Source organism: Protobothrops mucrosquamatus, unplaced genomic scaffold, assembly GCF_001527695.2.
Source record: "Protobothrops mucrosquamatus isolate PMUCROS unplaced genomic scaffold, P.Mucros_1.0 scaffold303, whole genome shotgun sequence".
NCBI lineage: Eukaryota > Metazoa > Chordata > Lepidosauria > Squamata > Viperidae > Protobothrops > Protobothrops mucrosquamatus.
In genome coordinates this window covers 361,849-383,386 of record NW_015386645.1, presented here as the reverse complement: position 1 = coordinate 383,386, position 21,538 = coordinate 361,849, and the positions used below count along the sequence as shown (strand labels likewise).

At 41.4% G+C, this 21,538-nt stretch overlaps 1 protein-coding gene across 1 annotated transcript in view; it reads right to left on the bottom strand.

The window, feature by feature from the left end:
* ADCY4 (adenylate cyclase 4) overlaps window positions 1-21,538 on the bottom strand; it is a 56,055-nt gene that overhangs the window by 26,856 nt on the left and 7,661 nt on the right. The window contains exons 3-12 of the mRNA XM_029283957.1: window positions 14,600-14,761; window positions 13,787-13,936; window positions 13,341-13,495; window positions 13,069-13,180; window positions 11,889-12,016; window positions 9,073-9,231; window positions 5,491-5,620; window positions 3,719-3,901; window positions 2,177-2,208; window positions 691-777 (exon numbers count right to left, since the gene is read on the bottom strand). Coding sequence (XP_029139790.1) covers window positions 691-777; window positions 2,177-2,208; window positions 3,719-3,901; window positions 5,491-5,620; window positions 9,073-9,231; window positions 11,889-12,016; window positions 13,069-13,180; window positions 13,341-13,495; window positions 13,787-13,936; window positions 14,600-14,761 — 1,298 coding nt within the window. The remainder of the gene's footprint in view (window positions 1-690; window positions 778-2,176; window positions 2,209-3,718; window positions 3,902-5,490; window positions 5,621-9,072; window positions 9,232-11,888; window positions 12,017-13,068; window positions 13,181-13,340; window positions 13,496-13,786; window positions 13,937-14,599; window positions 14,762-21,538) is intronic.

The following is a 21,538-nucleotide window of genomic DNA, read 5'->3' as shown; positions in this document are numbered from 1 at the left end:
TTTCTTTTGCCTACAAATGGAGCTGAGGATTTTGAGAAGACCTTTCTGCTGAGCATTGTTCCACTTCCTTTCAACGATAGGACACTTCTTGATGTCCCAACTCACTGAGATTTCCAGTGTATTAAAGCCATAGTGTAAAAATGTCACACCCACAGATCAACTGTCACTTTCTTGAGGCATGCCCTGCATAGTATTTGTTCCTCCCTGTTTCTACATCCCTATTTGCTAAAGATAATCCTTGATTGTTTTAAAACTGGGCCTTGCCAAAGAAGCAAGCAAGCAAGCATACAACATTTTATATCTCCAGTTTTGATGTTTTGGAGATTTCTTGTCTGAAATTTAGCACAATAATTGCTAGAACTTAAGTTCCCTCTCCAAAATATTTTGAAGTTAAATCACAGAGGGGAAATATCGACAATTGCAATCATAAGGGAATGAGGAAATGTGCATTGCAACATCACGATGCAAACTGCACTCCTTACAAACTTCCACACCAAGTTGAAAGAGTGGAGTTTGTGTCATGGAACACAATGTCTTTTGGTACTACCTGTTCTGGAGCTGACACCTCTGTTGGGAAGTTGAAACATTTTTCATCTCTAAGGACCTCTAAGGAGGATCTTTCCTCTGATTTCATTTTTACCCAAACCAATCCAACCTCTTGATTGTCTTTTCATTGACCCCAAAACTCACTTCTGGGAGTTCAGCTGTTCAATCAGTTGGAAAAACTTTTCATCCACACCTTCCAAGTCTTCATCTGGACTCCTGGGGGCACGGCACCTGAAATCCAATGTGGAGAAAAAACTAGGCTACTCGAGAATTTAATTCAAATAAGGTACAAGAGGTAAACTTCTTCAAACTTCTTCTGAATATGATAAATCTTTCTGAATATTATATGTATCCCTATATTGTATTTGACAAGACAGAAGTGAGTTGTCTCACATACATAAATACACACACACACACACACACACACACACACTGTGTAGATATCTGATTGTCTGTCTAGGTTAAAGTTCTGCCATCTCCCGATGGTTACCGTTTAAGCACTAATCCAACCCAGTTGCTCTTCAAGATCTGCCAGCTCTAACTAGATTTGATATATCAATTCTTTGAGAACATACTATGTGTTATAAACCAAATTGCTAGCATGTATCAATAAAAAAAAGCTACTTGACTTTTGCAGGTTCTTCATTTAGACTACTTCAACATCCCTGATGTTGTAGCCACATGTGTGAGATGAATGGCTATATAAATTGAATAAATACCGTGTTTCCCTGAAAATAAGACCAGGTCTTATATTATTTTTTTGCTCCCAAAGACCTATTAGGGCTTATTTTCTGGTTAGGGTTTATATTCAGGGAAATAAGATACTTAATGCATCCATCTGGCTGATGATCTTATTTTTGGGGTGGGGTTTATATTACGAGCATACTGAAAAATTTATTTTTGGGGTGGTGCTTATATTTGGGGTGGTGCTTATATTTGGGGTGGTGCTTATATTTGGGGTGGGGCTTATATTACGAGCATACTGAAAAATCATGCTAGGGCTTATTTTCCGGTTGTGCCTTATTTTCAGGGAAACACAGTACATAAATGGTAATGAGAAGAAGTCTTAGAAGATTCTTCATGTTTCATGAAAAATGTTCAGAATGATCTAATAAGGATTGCTAATAGAACTCAGATTCCACCCTAAAACAAATTTAGCTCATTTAGCTTGTCCATCAAGATGTTGGTCACATAACATTTCTTTATGCATCTTTAAGTCTTCTGTGCTATAGAGTTGGGCAAACATGGATCATCCTATCAACCTCTAAGCCTTGCAAGATACCTGTTATTAATTCCACAAATCCTTTGTAATTCCTACACATTCTCCTTTGTGTCACTGTTAGATTAACATATTTGCGCTTGCTACCTTTTCCATCTCTAGAATCTACAAATTGCATCATGATCCCCAACACAAATGAAAAGAGTGTCATTTCATAAGATTTTTCAATTTCTTTTTAAAGCAAACTATTTGGTCACTGATCCATTTTTTTTTTGTTTCACTCTACAAAGCAATCTTCTCTAACTTGATTTCTTCCAGACATATTACATTAGCTGGAGAAGATTATTTGTGATTACACAATTTATCTGGAGGGCTGGAAAAATCTGGCTTAAAACCAATATTTCTTCTTACCGTTCCATGGTCAAAGACCCCAAAGAGATATCCTGCAAAAAAAAAAAAAACAACAGAAAAGGGAACCACAATGCATTATAGTCATTCTTCATTTAGGATAATGTAAGAATAGAATTAACAATTGTGTAGTATATGTCAGACTAATAACCTGGAAAATATTGCTTCATTTCTATTAATAAATGTTCAATATTGTAAGGATTGGCTATAATTGACTTGTTTCTAAAGATGTAGTTTAGGTGTTGGAATATACTGTTTGGACCTATTCTATTAGTATAACATTTTTGGCTTAAAATCATCACAAATTTAGTACAAATTTTAATTTTTAGTAATGGATTGCTTTTCTTTCATGTAGCATCTGAATGGGCACTTAGAACTCATCTTTAAAAAAAAGAAATCTTCCAAGCACCTAACCAGCTAATGTGGCACCTGGTTCTTTCTGGCTTCTACTTTGGGCTTAGAACTGTTTCTCTTGTTTCTGGGTCCTTGTTTTACCGATCCCGAAAGAATGGAAGGCTGAGTCAAGTTTGAGCGAGTCAGACATGTCTGGTGTTATGTCTCCAGTACTTGCTTGTTTGTCACCTTTGTTGTCCAAATATATCTGTATCCAAAGGCAGGGCTTTTCAACCAGTGGTACGGGTACCACCTGTGGTACATTGGCACCTGGCAGGTGGTAGGCGATCATCCTAGAAAAGTGGTAGCGGGGGAGGGGAATGAGCTGAACCGGTGGCAGTACTGCACAAGCCTGAGCAAGAGATGGCTGGAGCTGCAGGGCTGTCAGGGCTCAGCGGAAGCACCAGGATCAGCGCTTCTTCGGGACTGTCAGGGCTCAGCGGAAGCGCCAGGATCAGCGCCAGACTCCAGCTGGAGCTTGGTACTGATCCTGGTGCTTCCGCTGAGCCCAGAAGAAGCCCCGATCAGCTGGAATGTTGCAGCATCTCCGGGGTCTTGTGATTTACATTCAGATGCTTGGCAACTGATTCATATTTATGATGATCACAGTGTTCCGGGGTCATGTGAAGTGACCAAAACCTGCTGCAACCACTCAGCAGACGGGGGGAATAAAAACCAAACACCCCCCACCCCATCCCTGCTGCCAATCCTCAACAGAAATGCTCACAACCTAGGTTTTCGGACAGGAGGAAGAGCGCGGCCAGGCGGGCAGGCAGGTGTCTTGCTCGGCTGTGCCTTGGGGGGGTACTTTTTTCAGTGCCATTGTAACTTCAAACAGTCACTAAGCGAACTGTTGTAAGTCAAGGACTACCTGTACTTTATCACTCCCCCCCCCTTTTTTTTTTTTGGTCATCAAGTTTTTGACACCTTGCTAGGCGACTGGTGATACTCGGATATTGCCATATCCTAAAAGTGGTACAATGGGTGAAAAGGTTGAAAAGCCCTGTCCAAGAGTATACTAAAATGTAAAATAATCTGAAATTCACAGACATCAAGTTTGCCTACATTTTGTGCCAATTCTATCAAGTTATAAAGAATGGAACAATGATCAGGTTGGGTAGCCAAAAGAAGTGTTCCTCACGCTAGACATACCGAATGGTTATTCCGAACAAATCCTGGTGACTCTCCTGGGAGATTGTCCAGAGGTTTGAGGTTGGCAAAGGGTTTGGCAGCTCCCCAAGATTCCAGGTAGCGAGTCATCCGGACAGAGGCCCTCATCATGAAGCTCTCACCTGGTGCAGGTGAGAGAATGTCACTGGAGCTTTCTTCTTCAGCCTAAACAACATAGAAACCAAAAATGCTAGGAAGGTTCATGAGTAGCAAATCCCACCCTGTTTGTGAAAGTGTATCTACCTCCAGTTTTGCATGGATTTCTATGTGCTATAGTCCTGCTGCACAAGGGCAGGTTATAACACTGAGATAGCGATAAAGTTCTCAACTGGCTTTGTTGCAAAATAAAAGGTTTCTGGTCCTTTGGCCTGATCCAAAGTTCAATCTGCTGTCAGAATACTACCATGCAGAATCTCCCAGCAAGGCAGCATACATAAAATCAGATTATTTTTGTATCTAATATTTCTCTGGGATTTAGGATGAGGTTGTCCCACTACCTATGGCCCACTATTTTTACTCAAGAATAAGCTGTGTGACTTTCAGAAACGTCTTAAATTACAGTTCAAGTTCAAGTTCAAGTTTATTGCATTTATATCCCGCCCTTCTCCTAGTGGACTCAGGGCGACTTACAGCCAATTAAAAAACAAAACAATCAATACAAATCTAAGAAATTTAAAATCAATTAAAAGATATATTCAATAGGCCTGTTCATATATTAAAATTAATTAAAAACCAATTTAAAATGTCCCTAGGCCAGTCCTGCCTGCTGAAACAGCCATGTCTTGAGGGCGCGGCGGAAGGAGGGGAGATCCGGAATCACCCGGATCTCTGGGGGCAGCTCGTTCCAGAGGGTGGGGGCTCCAACAGAGAAGGCTCTCCCCCTGGGGGTTGCCAACCGGCACTGTCTGGCTGACGGCACCCTGAGGAGACCCGCTCTGTGGGAGCGTATCGGCCGGTGAGAGGTGATCTGTGGCAGAAGGCGGTCTCGGAGGTAGCCAGGTCCGATGCCATGGTGCGCTTTAAAGATGATAGTCAACACCTTGAAGCGCACCCGGAAGGCCACAGGCAGCCAATGCAGCTCACGCAGCANCCTGGCCACGGCCGCCAACTGGTCTTCCAGTGTCAGCCGTGGATCCAGGAGGACGCCCAGATTGCGCACCCTCTCTGAGGGAGCCAAAGTTTCGCCCCCTATAGTCAGCGATGGAGTCAGCTGACCATACCTGGGAGCCGGCAACCACAGCCACTCAGTCTTGGAGGGGTTGAGTCTGAGTCTGTTTCTCCCCATCCAGCATCCTCATCACTGGACAGATTAATTGGGGATTCTGGGATTTATAGTTTAATAACATCTAGTCTCCAGAGGCCAACTTGGAAATTGTAGGGTTTTGAATAGCAACTGAACCTCAGAGATACATAGCTGTCCCTAAAAAAATGAGGCTTGTCTTAGATTTGTAGATACTTAAACATCCTTACTGTGCTTAGAAGATGCAGACAATATTGGGAAAATATTCAACCCTATTAATAAAAATAACCTCTGTGTATGTAGGAACTTAAATATGATATTGGTTCCATCTAGCCATCGTTATGCCATGGCAGCTCTCTAACATTGATTTTGATCCAATTAGGATTTCTTGCAAAGACCAGAATGGGACATAGGGATCTTCTCCATACAAACCATGCAACTTTCAAACACATTGTAAATAAGTATCATGTAGAATTAATCTACTGGGCTATAATGGTATTTGGAAGCTCCTTACTCTGGGATCCACAACTAAGAAGGTCTTGATGCGGTTCTCCCTTAAGTAAGAATCTCGCACACAGCAAACTTCTTCCACAGTGTACATTCCACCCAGGTGTGACAAGGTAGCTTCTGTGATATGAACTCTCCTGAAAGGGAAATGTAGTAGTTAGCCCACAAATTACTGTTCACTGCACAGAATCTATTTTTCACTGACGGTCAAATCCAAAACAGATTGTTCATGTGAATCACTAGATCGCTAAACTAGGTCCATGCAGTTCTGAAAGTTAATTTATCCAGTAGAATAAAAAAATCATCAGGTCAGTGTGGTGGTAGTCAATTCAAGGATTCAATTGGAAAATCATCTCCAAATCTACTTGTCAAATAAAATCTCTGTAAGATTTACTTGAGATATATCTCTCGTATATTTTATGTACTGTATTTGAATCTTAGCTTGTGTGATTCTTCTTTTTTCCTCTTGGGAGCAGCACTGCCCATATATTTCAGTTAAATTCTGAGATATGCAAATAGACGTTCTCAATCATTTTGCTAGACTGCCTTTAAGCAAAGACACAAATGCCTTTGAAAAGACAAAAATAGCTTATTTTATTGGAACAGTTATAATGAAATAACCAATATTCTTTTAATCTGATCATAATTTTTTGTCAGATCAACAGCCTTGAGTTCGGAGGGGGATCCACAATCCTTGCAGATACTAAAACTGGACATTTAGTTATTTATTCCAGAATCAGATAATTCCCATCCTCTCATCAATTGTATCTATCTTCACTGTCTTTCATCAAGATCATATTACTACCACCACCCCTGGTAGTGGTTGGTACCAGGAGATGGGATGGAGATGGTAGTTATATCTTCATCTCACCTTTCTTTGGGAAGCTCAGGGACTGTAAACAACAAGCCATCTTTCATTTTATTCCTAGCACACTCTATACATCTACTTTTTCTCCTTTGGTTATCTCAGAAAACAACGGTTAAGGATCACCTCATTTCCTCACTTCAAGTCAATTATTTTAGGGGGGGCTGAGAGAAAACCCATCCAAGGAGTAGAATGAAGATGTTTGGGTTCAAATATATCAAGAAGGATAGAGTAGGTGAAGTCTGTTTCCAACTCTTGGTATCTGGGAAAAGACCAGGGTTGCTCCTTTTAACCCAAGGTGAGGTCAGCTTTCCAAGAAGATTACTGAAAATTATCCAAGGAAACCATGTGTTGGAGAAGGAATTCTTCCATAGGAAAATTCTCCAAAACAATCACATGTACATATACATACATATAAATATTAATCACTGTACATTCCGCTATGTATTCAAGATAGACAGTGATTAATATTTATATGTATTTATATATAAGAGTGTAGGTATATACATATGTTGTATATAGCATGTTTATATGTGTGTTATGTATGTGTACACTTTTGAGAGCAGGGAATAGAATTTCAGTTTTAATGTGTACCAGTGTGCCCACAGTAAAAAATGACAATAAAGGTTATTTTATCTGTATAATAACAGCAACCTGCCTCCCAGGGTAGATTGGGCTTTGGACCTAAGAAACTGTGGGGGGATACTTGAACCAGAGTTGTCCATTTCACAATAAGACACCACTAACAACGATGCCAGTGACGTAGCGGTGGGGGCCGTGCTGCTCCAGCACAATTCGCAGGGAATACTGCAACCCTGCGCCTATACATCACGGAAATTGACTGAAACCGAGAGAGCCTGGGCCATCTGGGAGAAGGAAGCAGCGGTGGAACGTTACCTCAGGAGCTATGTCTCGTATCAGCAAACGGATTGGGTGGAGTGGGTGGTGTTTGCCGAGGTGGCATACAACAATGCTGTACACAGCAGTACAGGGTTCACCCCCTTCCGGGTAGTGTCAGGCAGGGACTTCGTGCCCATGCCAGAGTCACAGGCCAGGGAGCACCACCATGTCAACCTGGGGAATGGATAACCCAAGTTAGCGGGGTATGGCGTGTAGTGACCAAGGCCCTAGAGAGGGCGAGGCAGGTGACCAAAGCCCAAGCTGATAAGAAAAGGAGACTGCAAAAACCTTTCCGGGTGGGAGACCTGGTGTACCTCTCCACGAAGTATATACGTCTTAGAGTTCCCAGCAAAAAGTTAGGCCCAAAGTACATAGGTCCATTCAAGATAGCCCAAGTGATTAACCCCGTAACAGTGCGTCTCAAATTACCACGGACGTTGGGCAGATTACACCCGGTATTCCACAGTAGCCTGTTGAAACCGGTGTCCCACATGCGACCTATGGAAACCCCAGGGCCCGTAACATCCGATCAGTACGAGGTACAGGACATATTAGACTCCAAGAGAAATAACACTGGAGTATCGTACCTTGTGCTATGGAAAGGCTATCCGTTGTCGGAAGCATCCTGGGTGAAAGATAGTGAGGTGCACGCACCCCGCCTGCTCAGGAGGTTCCATCACAGATATCCCGACAAGCCAAGGGGGCAACCGGGGGCTGCCGTCGTGCCAAAGCAAAACCATTAACTTTGTATTTTGTTTTCCAGAGGGACCCCTGGTAGGGGGAGCGGCATGTCGAGCCCTGCGAGGCTGTCCCAGCCGCGTACGGCCTACCTCCCACCACCCCGTTCACCTTACCCAGGGCTGCAGTCCAGGGGAGTCGGCTGACCCATCGCTCCGGCGCTGCCGCCGCAGCCGCTGATGCCGCCGCTCTCCTCTAACGTCATCACCCTGCGCCTCGCAGGGCCCGACAGATGATCTGGGGGGAAGGGGCCGGACGAAGCCTTCGTTCTAGTGCAAAGCGACGGAGGGACGTGCAGCCGCCTGCCCCAGCAACGGCAGAAGGAACGCCCAGCCGATTGCAGCAACCTGCCCCAGCAACGGCAGAGGAACGCCCAGCTGATTGCCCGGCTGTGTAATCGAAGGGCGTGGGCTGGGTGGGGCCCAGGTGTGGGAGGGCGGATGGTGGCTTGGGATGGTGGCTTGGGAGGCGTGTGAGGCGGGGCGGTGCTAACGAGGGCGGGGCTGCCGTGTCCACAAGGGTGGGGCTGGAACATGTGCTATGTAAGGCACTGGGAGCAAGCACCTCCCAGTGCTGACTTTAATCTGCATGGAGTGATTAAACTACCATATGTCTAACATTCCTGCTTGCTGGCTGGTTTGTGAAGCGCCAAGACAGGACGGTTTGACACTGGCTTCTTTTTTTCCCTATTCACTAGCAACACTTTCTTCGCTTTCCTCAGGGAAGAAAAAAAACAGTCTAGTTGCCTTTTGAAAAAGCACCTTGGAGACAACTATGACTGAGAATCTTCACAAAGCCATAGTCAAAAACAGACAAACGTAATTGGAACGCTCATTGCAATTTGTTTCCATGTAATTGGCATCCGGTAGAAATCACAGTGATTACTTGTGTATCATAAGATATGGTGCACAATTTGTATTATTTACATTGTGACCCCATCATGTTGTGGTGTCACTTGCCCCCTTTTCCCCTGCCCACAGATACCTGAATCTAAGTCACTAGAGTCCACATTCAAAGCTAAGCCAAAGACATAAACACCTTCAGTGATAGTTGGGAGCGCACAGCTCACCCTCTGTTTCCACTCACCCTGGCACGCCTCCTGCCTCCATGTGATTGGCTAATGTCACATCATCAGACCAGACATCATATTGCCACTTTTGGAGACCAATCACCCCACAGAGGACATTTCCTGAATGGACTCCAACTCTCATGTTGATGTCCACTCCGGTGGCATCACGTAGCTTCCTGTGGAAAAACAAATTGTAACACAGTGTTGTTGTATTTCATTAAGCAATCTGAGCCAAGTTTCTAAAAAGTTTCTATATATTCATGGCTCATTAGATAGCAGCACCCAGCCAAGGCAGGCTGATATCCAAAAACTAAGCAGAATTGGACTTCATAGCTGGAAATCTTAGCTCTGGAGGATAAATTAAGTCATAGAAAACAAAAATCCAGACTAGAACAATGGCAAACTACTTCTGTACTATTACAGGTAGGCCTTGACTTACAGCAGTTCATTTAGTGACTGTTCAAAGTTACAATGGCACTGTAAAAAGTGACAGGCCCATTTTTGACACTTACAACCATTGCAGCATCCCCAGACACATGATCAAAATTCAGACGCTTGGCAACTGACTCATATTTTTGACAATTGCAGAGTCCCAGGGTCAAGCAATCACCTTTTGTGACTTTCTGACAAGCAAAGTCAATGGGGAAGCCAGATTCACTTAACAGCCATGTTATTACCTTAACATCTGCAGAGATTCAATTAACAACTGTGACAAGAAATGTCGCAAAAGGGGGCAAATCTCACTTAGCAAATGCCTTGCTTAGCAACATAAATTTTGGGCTCAATTGTGTATAATGAGGACTACTTGTGTATATAATAATAATAATAATAATAATAATAATAATAATAATAATAATAATAATAATAATAATAATAATAATAATAATAATAATAATAATAATAATAATAATAATAATAATAATAATANTGTTGGAGCATTCACCGCTTCTGGAGGCAGGTTGTTCCACTGGTTAATTGTTCTCACTGTCAGGAAGTTTCTCCTTAGTTCTAGATTGCTTCTCTCCTTGATTAGTTTCCACCCGTTGCTTCTTGTCCTGCCTTCAGGCGCTTTGGAGAATAGCTTGACTCATCATCACTTGTACTCAAAGGAGACTTTTATCTAGATTTGGGGGGGGGGGTGTTTCAAACTTGACAACATTAAGATGTGAGAACTTCCCAGCATGCCAGCTGGGAAATTCCAAGAGTTGAAGTCCACACATCATAAAGTTGCTATGAAAAACACCAATCTACAGTAGATTAATAGTAGTCAGGAAATAGATAGAGACAGAGATATAGCACTCTACAAGTATTAGCAGCAACAGGAACCAATGGAATGATGGACATTCAATTTTCTGTATCCCTGCTTGGAAACAGAAAGTCTTTAGCAAGATATAACAATGTTTGGCTGTATGTACCTATGAGTCATTACTGATTCCTGGTGACTGTCTGAAGTCCTTTCTGTTTTCTTGGCAAGATTTCAGAAGTGGTTTGCCATTGCCTGGTTCCTAATGTTGAGAGGGAGTGACTGGCCCAAGGACACCCAGCTGATTAAATTAGAACATATAGTCTCCTAGTTCTAGCCTAGTGCTTTAATCACTACAACAAACTGGCCCTCAGTATATGTAGCTAGCAACCCCAATATTTGGTACTTCCATTCCTGTTCAAGAGTGGTATACAACTTCTTCTGAGGCAATAACCACAAGTAGCCTTTGGAGTGATTTTAAGAATCACTTCAATCAAAAAATAATGGGTAGAAGTCAGGTGGAAGGCTCCATTTCATTAGTCTTCGACTTACAACCATTTGTTCAGTGACCATTTGAAGTTACGACAGTACTGAAAAAAGTGTCTCATGACCAGTTTTCACACTTATGACCGTTGCAGCATCCCTGTGGATCACGTGATCAAAATTCAGATGCTTGGCAAATGGTTCATATTTATGACATTTAACAGTGTCCCTGGATTATGTGATCACCTCTTGCAACCTTCTGACAAGCAAAGTCAATAGGAAGCCAATTCACTTAACAACTGTTTTACTAACTTAACAATGGCAGTGATTCATTTAACAACATGGCAAGAAAGGTTGTAAAATGGGGTGAAATTCACTTAACAGCTGCCTCGCCTAGCAACAGAAATTTGGGCTCAATGGTAGTCATAGGTTGAGGACTACCTCAATTCCATTTGTGCTTAAATTAAATTAAAGTTAAATAATACAGTAAACCTGCCGTCATGTATTGAATAATGTGCCTCTTTTGTCATAGCAAAAATGACAAGTTGAAGTGTGGTTTTGTTGCTACATTTACAACTTGACCTTCCCCTCATACTTAGGATAGCTCTTCTAATGTCACGCCCACCGCATCCTTGCAAAATATTTTTGTCTAATTAAAAATAACTATGGTATCTCCAACTTAGTTAAAAATAACTACTGTATTTCAGGGGTTGCCACAAAGAAGAGGGAAGTCAAGCTATTCCCCAAAGCACCTGAGGGCAGGACAAGAAGTAATGGATGAAAACTAATCAAGAACTGAGGAGAAACTTCCTGACAGAACAATTAATCAGTGGAACAACTTGCCTCCAGAAGTTGTGAATGCTCCAACACTGGAAGTTTTTAAGAAGAGATTGGACAACCATTTGTCTGAAATGGTATAAGAGTTGGACTAGAAGACGTCCAAGGTCCCTTCCAACTCTGTTATTCTATTCTATGTCTTAATTTATGGTGGAGTGAAGATTTCAAGCTGAGTCTCCCCAACAACAAAGGGCTTTTCCTAGACCAAAAGAACTAGATATTGTCCTTCCTAAAAGTAGCATTATTAATATGAGAAGTTCTCATACTCACTTGATGGACCGACACATGTCAAGGCCCATCTTGACACAATTCCGGGCATGGTTCGGCAAAGATACAGGCAATCCAGACACACAATAGTAGCAATCCCCTAAGATCTTGATCCTCATGCATTCATTATCCTAGGGGGGGAAACAGAAATGTAATTCCATTGGTCACCTTGGCAAGAGGGATATTCAATTTTGATTTATAGATCGCTCTGGAGTGGATTCAGGGTAGTAAGCAAACAAACTTTGAGAATGAAAATAGAATCTAAGAAGATAATCCACATATTAAAATTAATCATAATGTAGGCATGAAGACCACCAAGAATAACAGGTCTACAGATTTACAAATCTTCTAAATTTTGAGAGAATGGAGGCCCAATAAAGCTTTAGAAGAAGGGTGGGCATCTGACAATGAGGAAAACTACAGAACAGTCTCTCTTGTAGTTCTTAATGATTGGGCAGGTTCGTAAGATGGGAGGAGATCTTTAGTGAAGCCCAAGCTGCTTAAACAATCAGTACAGGTAGTCCTCGGCTTATGACCAAAATTGAGGCCAAAATTTTGCTTGCTAAGTGAGACATTTGTTAAGTGAATTTTGCCCCATTTTATGACCTTTCTTGTCACATTTGTTAAGTGAATCACCACAGTTGTCAAGTTAGCCATACAGTTGCTAAGTGAATCTGGTTTTCCCATTGACTTTGTTTGTCAGAAGGTTGCAAAAAGGATCACCTGATCCTAGGACACTGGAACCGTCATAAATATGGGTCAGTTGCCAAATGTCCAAATTTTGATCAGGTGACCATGGGGATGCTGCAACAGTTGTAAGGGTGAAAAACAGTCATAAATCCCTTTTTTCAGTGCCATTGTAACTTTGGACGGTCACTAAATGAACTGTTGTAAGTCGAGAACTACCTGTATTTGCAATTGTGCTGAGGAAAACCACTGGCATCCAGCACAGAATTTGGAGTGCAGGTGTTTGGTTGGTTGGTTGGTTTGCCACACATCTCACCATGAGGTCATCATATAGGATATCAACAAGGGTATCAATAGGATATCCAAATCAGAAGGCATATTTTGCACCAACTGTCACTTCCAGATACTTTCCAAAGGTAGTCAAAGACAGAATGTAACCAAGGCATGCATAATCTTTGTGGATTACCTGATTATTTGGAGGGAGACCATTACTCACCTTTGCAATCTGATCAAATTTGCCGAAGAGTTCATTGAGCATCAACACCAGCTCTTTGGGAGAACATTCACTGGCCAAAAGTGTGAAGCCAACAATATCTGCATAGAGGATGCTGTGGGGGAAGAATGGCAAATGAAAGAGGAGAAATGCTTCAAAGCATTGTCTACAAGGAGGGCTAGCAACTCCTCCAAATTCACCACCCTTCTCTTCCTTCAACCATAAAAGTCCCACCAAGCAATCTTCCATGTGGCAGATGCCTTCAAATCAAGTACCTGACATTCTGGTGCCTCTTGACATAAAGGTTGTGGAAGTTGTTGGCACTCTCATGCTGGCGCTGGGGCTGGCCTCCATCCCGAAGCCGCTCAATGATCTCGGCCTTCATCTCCAAGGCAATGTAAGCAGGAAGGATGGAGAGCAGCAAATGTTCCTAGGAGGAAAAAGAAGGTGGGGAGAAAAAAGCATCAATGGAATGAGTTGTGGAACCTTCTCACAGATGTAGAACTGATCTCAGGTGGAGGCAGCATTAATCCACTCTCTGCTGAGTTGTGTTCATTCAGATCTTAAACATCTCTCAATCACTGTTTGACAGAGCTTTCTTCAGATGGAAAAAAGTTCTGTCTAAGCTGCTTAGCTTTTTCAAGATCCAACAAGAGTGACTACAGCTAGGTAAACATCTCTCCCTATGTGCCTCTCTCTCCATAGTGCCTTCCACACTCACCTGGTGTCGCTTCTCTGACTCCAGCTTAACTCGAGATTGGATGAAGTTGAAGGTCTCATGGAAGGTCTCTCCTAGGGCCACCTCCATCAAATGCTTGTGGTAGGCACCCACCAAGTTACCGCAGACAAAGATGACTAGATTGGCCAATTGCTGGAAGCAAACACAAAGACAAAGTGAATCAGGACTGCAATGGGAGGATGGCAATGCAGACAGGAAAAAGTCCAGGAACTATTCTTCTTCTCTGCTGCTCCAAACAGCAAGTTAAATTGGATGGGCTTTTAGTGTAGAGAAACCCTGCAGGTTAAATTGGATGGGTTTTACTTGAAGAGAGACCCACTTGGATGAACATTATAAGAAACGTATTGATGAAGCAGTGATTTGCCAAATAAAAACAACAGCTGGGGGCACTTTAAGGTTCTTCCTGAATAAATCACCCAGGAGCCTGGTCAGTCATTTCCTCAGAAGCTCTAGGATTGGATTCCTACAATGGACAAGGAGTTGGCTAAGGTTTGGGCAGGTTAGGATGTTTCTGCACTGTGGTATTATTGTACCAAAAGTTAGAGCAAACTTCAGTTAAATGCCTTTGAGTTTCCATTCAGTGGAATACAAACTTCAACTTGAGATTTGTCCTTGTGTAACTCAGAGCTGACAAGGAGACCATGTGATGAAGCTAATGTAACATGGTATCTCCTGGAGAGAACCCAAGAACTCCAAATGAAGGAAACAGACAATACTGGGATAAATCAGGAAAAATCTGTTTGAAAAGGTATGTCATAGATAACCCATTTGTCCAGATGGGATGGGTAGGCTTACCTGCACAGCCAGTTGTGAATGTGAACTGTGGCCCATTGAGAGGTAGATACTCAGAACTATGATGTGCGAGAGAGAAGCTACTATACCGGCAATTACTGCATCTTTCATACCAACAGGCAACATGGTGTAGACAATGAAGATTATGAAGAGGAAGAAGGAGACCTTGGAGAAAAACATTTCATCCCAGTCAACTTTCCATAAGGAGTCATATCAGGAAAACATACAGGTAGAATAAATGCAAATTGAAGTGGTTCTTCAAAGATTCTAGCTTGGAACACAGTAGAGATCTTCCAGCTCCCAATACATTAATTATATTTAATTGATTTCTTCCCTGGACAATACTAATTTCCCAAATAATTTGGCAGTTCTTCATCTCTCTCTCTCTCTCCCTTCTGAAAATCTCAGTGTTTCCTTTCTGATCCCTTCCATATGGAGAGGAGAGGAGGGGAGAGGAGGGGAGGGGAGGGAGGGGAGGGGAGGGGAGGGGAAGGAAAGGAAAAGAAAGGAAAGGAAAGGAAAGGAAGGAAAGGAAAGGAAAGGAAAGGAAAGGAAAGGAAAGGAAAGGAAAGGAAAGGAAAGGAAAGGAAAGGAAAGGAAAGGAAAGGAAAGGAAAGGAAAGGAAAGGAACCCTCTATAAACCTCTCTCTGAAAAACTCTCTGTGCTTAAAACTAATGAAAAACTTGAAATCACGGGGAAATGTTGGCTAGAACTGTTAAACAGAGGCATTTTGCCTTTTTATACATAAATAATTCTGTTCATCAAAACAAATAGAAGTGTAATTGCATTCTAGAGCAGCAAATCCAAAACAAAGAAGCACCAACATCTGGCAGTTTGCGTGTTTGTGTGGGTGTGGGTTCTAGCCAGCCCTTTAATTTATTTCATTAAACTTTTTTTCAAGAAAACACAACACAGATAGAAAACCGATCAAAAGAATAAAAGCATAAAGCACTGAGGAATCAACAAGGAATTAAAAAATGTCAACAAGCTTATAATTTTCTACCATATTATTCATTAATTATGAACGATTGAATATATCACTTTAAACAACCAAACTTCACTATTAAGCTCTGAACCTAGGAAAAAATCTCAAGAAACCTGAGTTTAACGCAGTATAAATCACCAAATAAAATCATTATTCATAATAGACTGAGTCAAAACTGAGAATCTGCTCTGCCTTAGTTATTCCATCAAATCAAGATACAAACTGTATCCACAGAAAAATTCAAATTTTGGAAGAGGTGTAAATTTATGTATTGAACTTGGGGAGCACTGCCAGGTCCTTGGAGAACAACTGAAGTTGTCAGCTCTACACATTGAAGCAAGGTGAGCATGGCACCAGGGACAAAAAAAAGCATGATGTCCTTTACTTTTCTACAGGTAGTCCTCAACTTACGACCACAATTGAGCCCAAACTTTATGTTGCTAAGTGAGAAAGTTGTTAAGTGAGTTTTGTCCCATTTTAAGATTTTTCTTGCCACATTTGTTAAGTGAATCACTGCAGTAACATGGTTGTTAAGTGAATCTGACTTCCCCATTGACTTTGCTTGTCAGAAGGTCACAAAAGGGGATCAAATGCCCCGGGACATTGCGGCTGTCATAAATGGGAGCCAGTTGTCAAGCATCCAAATGCAAGTCATGTGACTGTGGGGAATCCTGCAATGGTAATAAGTGTGAAAAATGGTCACAAATCACTTTTTTCAGTGCTGTTGTATCTTCGAATGATCACTAAGCAAACTGTTGTAAGTTGAGGACTCCCTGTATTCACTGTGATCCAAACAGAAAAGGGGAGGGTGCTGTCACCTATAAAGATATCTTGAATGAGAAAGGAGAATTAAAAGCGAGAAATACCTTAAAGTAAGAAGGAATTGATCTGGAATGGTGGGCATATCTTCAAATTCAATCCAAATTTAATAAAGACAAAAAGGAACGGGGCATAAAGCAAGATTCTTCAGAATTAGATAAAATCTTATTTAGCAGGGAAGGCAAGACTATAAGTAAATTATATCGATATTTATTAGAGCAAGATATGATCGAGGAACAGGTGAAAGAAACGGTGATAATTTGGTGTAAATATTTTGGGCACAATATTGATTTGGATATTTGGCAAAGTTTATGGGAAAAAAATCTAAAAATTACTCTAGCAACCTCCTATAAGGAAAACCTCTATAAGATGTTTTATAGGTGGCACCTCCCTTCCACAAGATTAGCACGAATGAACAAGGGGAAATCCTCGATATGCTGGAAGTGTGAAGAGACCGTTGGGAATTACTACCACATGTGGTGGCAATGCCCAAAGGCACAAAAAATTTGGAACTTATTAAAGAAGTGGTTGGAAGAAATTTTGCAAATAGATATAGAAGACAAACTGGAATTTTTCTTATTGGGAATTATAGAAAGAAAATATAAGAAAGACACAAATTATTTACTACTGCATATAGTAACCACGGCACGAATAGCCTTTGCTCAAAAATGGAAAGAGAAAGACACTCCAACCGAAGAGGAAATATTATTGAAAATTTTCAATTGCGCTGAAATGGATAGACTTACATGGGAACTCAAGGACAAAAGTGAAACCAAGTACTATAAAATCTGGGAACAATCTTATGATTGGATAGACAATAAGAGGGTAGCCAAGATAAATGTATAGTGCTAGAATAAAATATAGATTATAGACAAATGTATATTTAAAAGATAAATAGATATATAGAAATAAGGGAAAAAGTGTTAATAGTATATTATAAATAGTGAGCAAAGTTCAAGAACTATATGTCTATATGAGTACTAATACTATTATAAAATATTGGAAGATGTATGGAACCAGTGACGTCATATCTATGTCCAATGTGTTTTTAATTTTGTATTATTAATAAAAAAAATTAAAAAAAAAACAGAAAAGGGGAGATTTTATGTCATGATATCATGATATCTTATTTCATGACACAAATTTCACAGATGCCTTTCCCTGAGATCATCCGGTATATATTGGCTTTGATCCTAAAAAAAGATTATGAAAAGCTTTCTTCTGTAAATGCTCATTCCCCATTTTTATATTTATGCAGCAGACGACCCAACCTTGGTGCCTCACCTGGTCCCAAGCACAAACCACTCCACCAACAAAGATGAATACATAACCCATTGTGATCAGGCAAGTCCAAATGACAGCTGAGAAGAGGCGGGTGCATCTCTGGAAGATGTTTTCCATGCACACAAAGATCAAGATGAGGCTGAAGATAAGCAGAGTGATGAACAACGTAATCAGGAAAGCCAAGTTGGAGGAGAAATCCTGGAGAAGAGAGAAAAAACAGCCTCAGTTAATCTGGTTGCAATCCCCGACCCTCATAATAGAATAACAGAGTTGGCAGGGACCTTGAAGGTCTTCTAGTCCAGGGTTTTTCAACCTTTTCACCCATTGTATCACTTTTAGGATATGGCAACATCCAAGTACCACCAGTCTCCTAGCAAGGTGTCAAAAACTTGATGACCCCCCCCAAAAGGAAAAAAGTGATAAAGTACAGGTAGTCCTTGACTTACAACAGTTTGCTTAATGACTGTTCAAAGTTACAATGGCACTGAAAAAAAGTGCCCCCCAAGCCACAGCTGAGCAAGACACCTGCCTGCCCACCCAGCAGCGCTCTTCCTCCTGTCCGAGGTTTTCATTGTTGTGAGCATTTCTGTTGGGGATTGGCAGTGAGGGTGGGTTGGGGAGTGTTTGGTTTTTATTCCACCTGTCTGCTGGGTGGTTGCAGCAGGTTTTGGTCACTTCACATGACCCTGGGACACTGTGACCGTCATAAATATGAATCAGTTGCCAAGCATCTGAATGTAAATCACAAGACCCTGGAGATGCTGCAACAATCCAGCTGATCGGCGCTTCTTCTGGGCTCAGCAGAAGCGCCAGGATCAGCACCAAGCTCCAGCTGGAGCCTGGCGCTGATCCTGGTGCTTCCACTGAGCCCCGAAGAAGTGCCAATCAGCTGGAAAGCGGCACTGATCCTGATGCTTCCGCTGAGCCCTGACAGCCCTGCAGCTCCAACATCTTTCACTCAGGCTTGTGCGGTGCTGCCACCGGTTCAGGTCATTCCCCTCCCCCGCTACCACTTTTCTAGGATGGTCACATACCACCAGCCAGGTGCCAATGTACCACAGGTGGTACCCGTACCACTGGTTGAAAAGCCCTGTTCTAGTCAAGCAGGAGACCCTATATCATTTCAGAGAAATGACTGTCACTGGAATACTGGAACACTGGTGGGAGAAGCATATAGTACAGAATAGAATATTCTTTATTGGCCCAGTGTGATTAGACACACAAGAATTTGTCCCCAATGCATAAGCTGTTGGTGCACATACAACCAACAAGTGATAAATCATGATCATAATCATAAAATACAATTATCATAAATTGTAAGATACAACATTCAGTGATAGTCATAAGATACTAAATAAAAGCAAGAAACATAAATCATAAGATACAAACAGCAAAATGATAGTCATAAGATGCTAAAGGAATAGGTAATAGGAAAGATGAGAAGGACAATATAATACAGCCCTACTTCATGGTTTGATATCCTAGGGCATAGGACAATGTTGTGGGAATTAAAAAGGCAGAGAAAATCCTCACCACGGATTGCAAAGAACATATATAGATTACAGCAACCCAAGAACTAATGGTCCAATGAAGACAGGTGGGGGTTTTTTAGTTCAACAAAATGATAATTCACAGAGCAATGAAATTGGGACAATGGCTCTTTAAATTTCCAGATGGCAACCCAGCAACCAATAATAATAATAATAAAGTTGGAAGGGACCTTGGAGGTCATCGAGTCCAACCCCCTGCTCAGGCAGGAAACTCTACACCATTTCGGACAAATGGCTGTCCAGTCTCTTCTTAAAAACTTCCAGTGTTGGAGCATTCACCACTTCTGGAGGCAGGGTGTTCCATTGGTTAATTGTTCTAACTGTCAGGAAATTTGTCCTTAGTTCTAGGTTGCTTCTCTCCTTGATTAGTTTCCATCCGTTGCTTCTTGTCCTGCCTTCAGGCGCTTTGGAGAATAGCTTGACTCCCTCTTCTTTGTGGCAGCCCCTGAGATATTGGAACACTGCTATCATGTCACCCCTCGTCCTTCTCTTCGTTAAACTAGACATACCCAATTCCAGCAACCGTTCCTTATATGTTTTAGCCTCCAGTCCCCTGATCATCTTTGTTGCTCTTCTCTNGCTCTACACATTGAAGCAAGGTGAGCATGGCACCAGGGACAAAAAAAAGCATGATGTCCTTTACTTTTCTACAGGTAGTCCTCAACTTACGACCACAATTGAGCCCAAACTTTATGTTGCTAAGTGAGAAAGTTGTTAAGTGAGTTTTGTCCCATTTTAAGATTTTTCTTGCCACATTTGTTAAGTGAATCACTGCAGTTGTTAAATTAGTAACATGGTTGTTAAGTGAATCTGACTTCCCCATTGACTTTGCTTGTCAGAAGGTCACAAAAGGGGATCAAATGCCCCGGGACATTGCGGCTGTCATAAATGGGAGCCAGTTGTCAAGCATCCAAATGCAAGTCATGTGACTGTGGGGAATCCTGCAATGGTAATAAGTGTGAAAAATGGTCACAAATCACTTTTTTCAGTGCTGTTGTATCTTCGAATGATCACTAAGCAAACTGTTGTAAGTTGAGGACTCCCTGTATTCACTGTGATCCAAACAGAAAAGGGGAGGGTGCTGTCACCTATAAAGATATCTTGAATGAGAAAGGAGAATTAAAAGCGAGAAATACCTTAAAGGAAGAAGGAATTGATCTGGAATGGTGGGCATATCTTCAAATTCAATCCAAATTTAATAAAGACAAAAAGGAACGGGGCATAAAGCAAGATTCTTCAGAATTAGATAAAATCTTATTTAGCAGGGAAGGCAAGACTATAAGTAAATTATATCAATATTTATTAGAGCAAGATATGATCGAGGAACAGGTGAAAGAAACGATGATAATTTGGTGTAAATATTTTGGGCACAATATTGATTTGGATATTTGGCAAAGTTAATGGGGAAAAAATCTAAAAATTACTCTAGCAACTTCCTATAAGGAAAACCTCTATAAGTTGTTTTATAGGTGGCACCTCCCTTCCACAAGATTAGCACGAATGAACAAGGGGAAATCCTCGATATGCTGGAAGTGTGAAGAGACCGTTGGGAATTACTACCACATGTGGTGGCAATGCCCAAAGGCACAAAAAATTTGGAACTTATTGAAGAAGTGGTTGGAAGAAATTTTGCAAATAGATATAGAAGACAAACCGGAATTTTTCTTATTGGGAATTATAGAAAGAAAATATAAGAAAGACACAAATTATTTACTACTGCATATAGTAACCGCGGCACGAATAGCCTTTGCTCAAAAATGGAAAGAGAAAGACACTCCAACCGAAGAGGAAATATTATTGAAAATTTTCAATTGCGCTGAAATGGATAGACTTACATGGGAACTCAAGGACAAAAGTGAAACCAAGTACTATAAAATCTGGGAACAATCTTATGATTGGATAGACAATAAGAGGGTAGCCAAGATAAATGTATAGTGCTAGAATAAAATATAGATTATAGACAAATGTATATTTAAAAGATAAATAGATATATAGAAATAAGGGAAAAAGTGTTAATAGTATATTATAAATAGTGAGCAAAGTTCAAGAACTATATGTCTATATGAGTACTAATACTATTATAAAATATTGGAAGATGTATGGAACGTAGCGGCAGCAGGGAGGGATCTAAGAAGGAGGAAATTATATACCTTCTTAGAGGGATGTTTTGTTAAATTTTTAGGGGGTTCAGGGTTGGCCCGAGGGGAACTTGGGGAGTCCTCTCGGAGGCCAAGGCCGGTCCCATCGAGGGGGCGCGGAGCGGTAAGGGAGGAAACTGGGGGGCTGGCGGAGGGTGGTGTGAT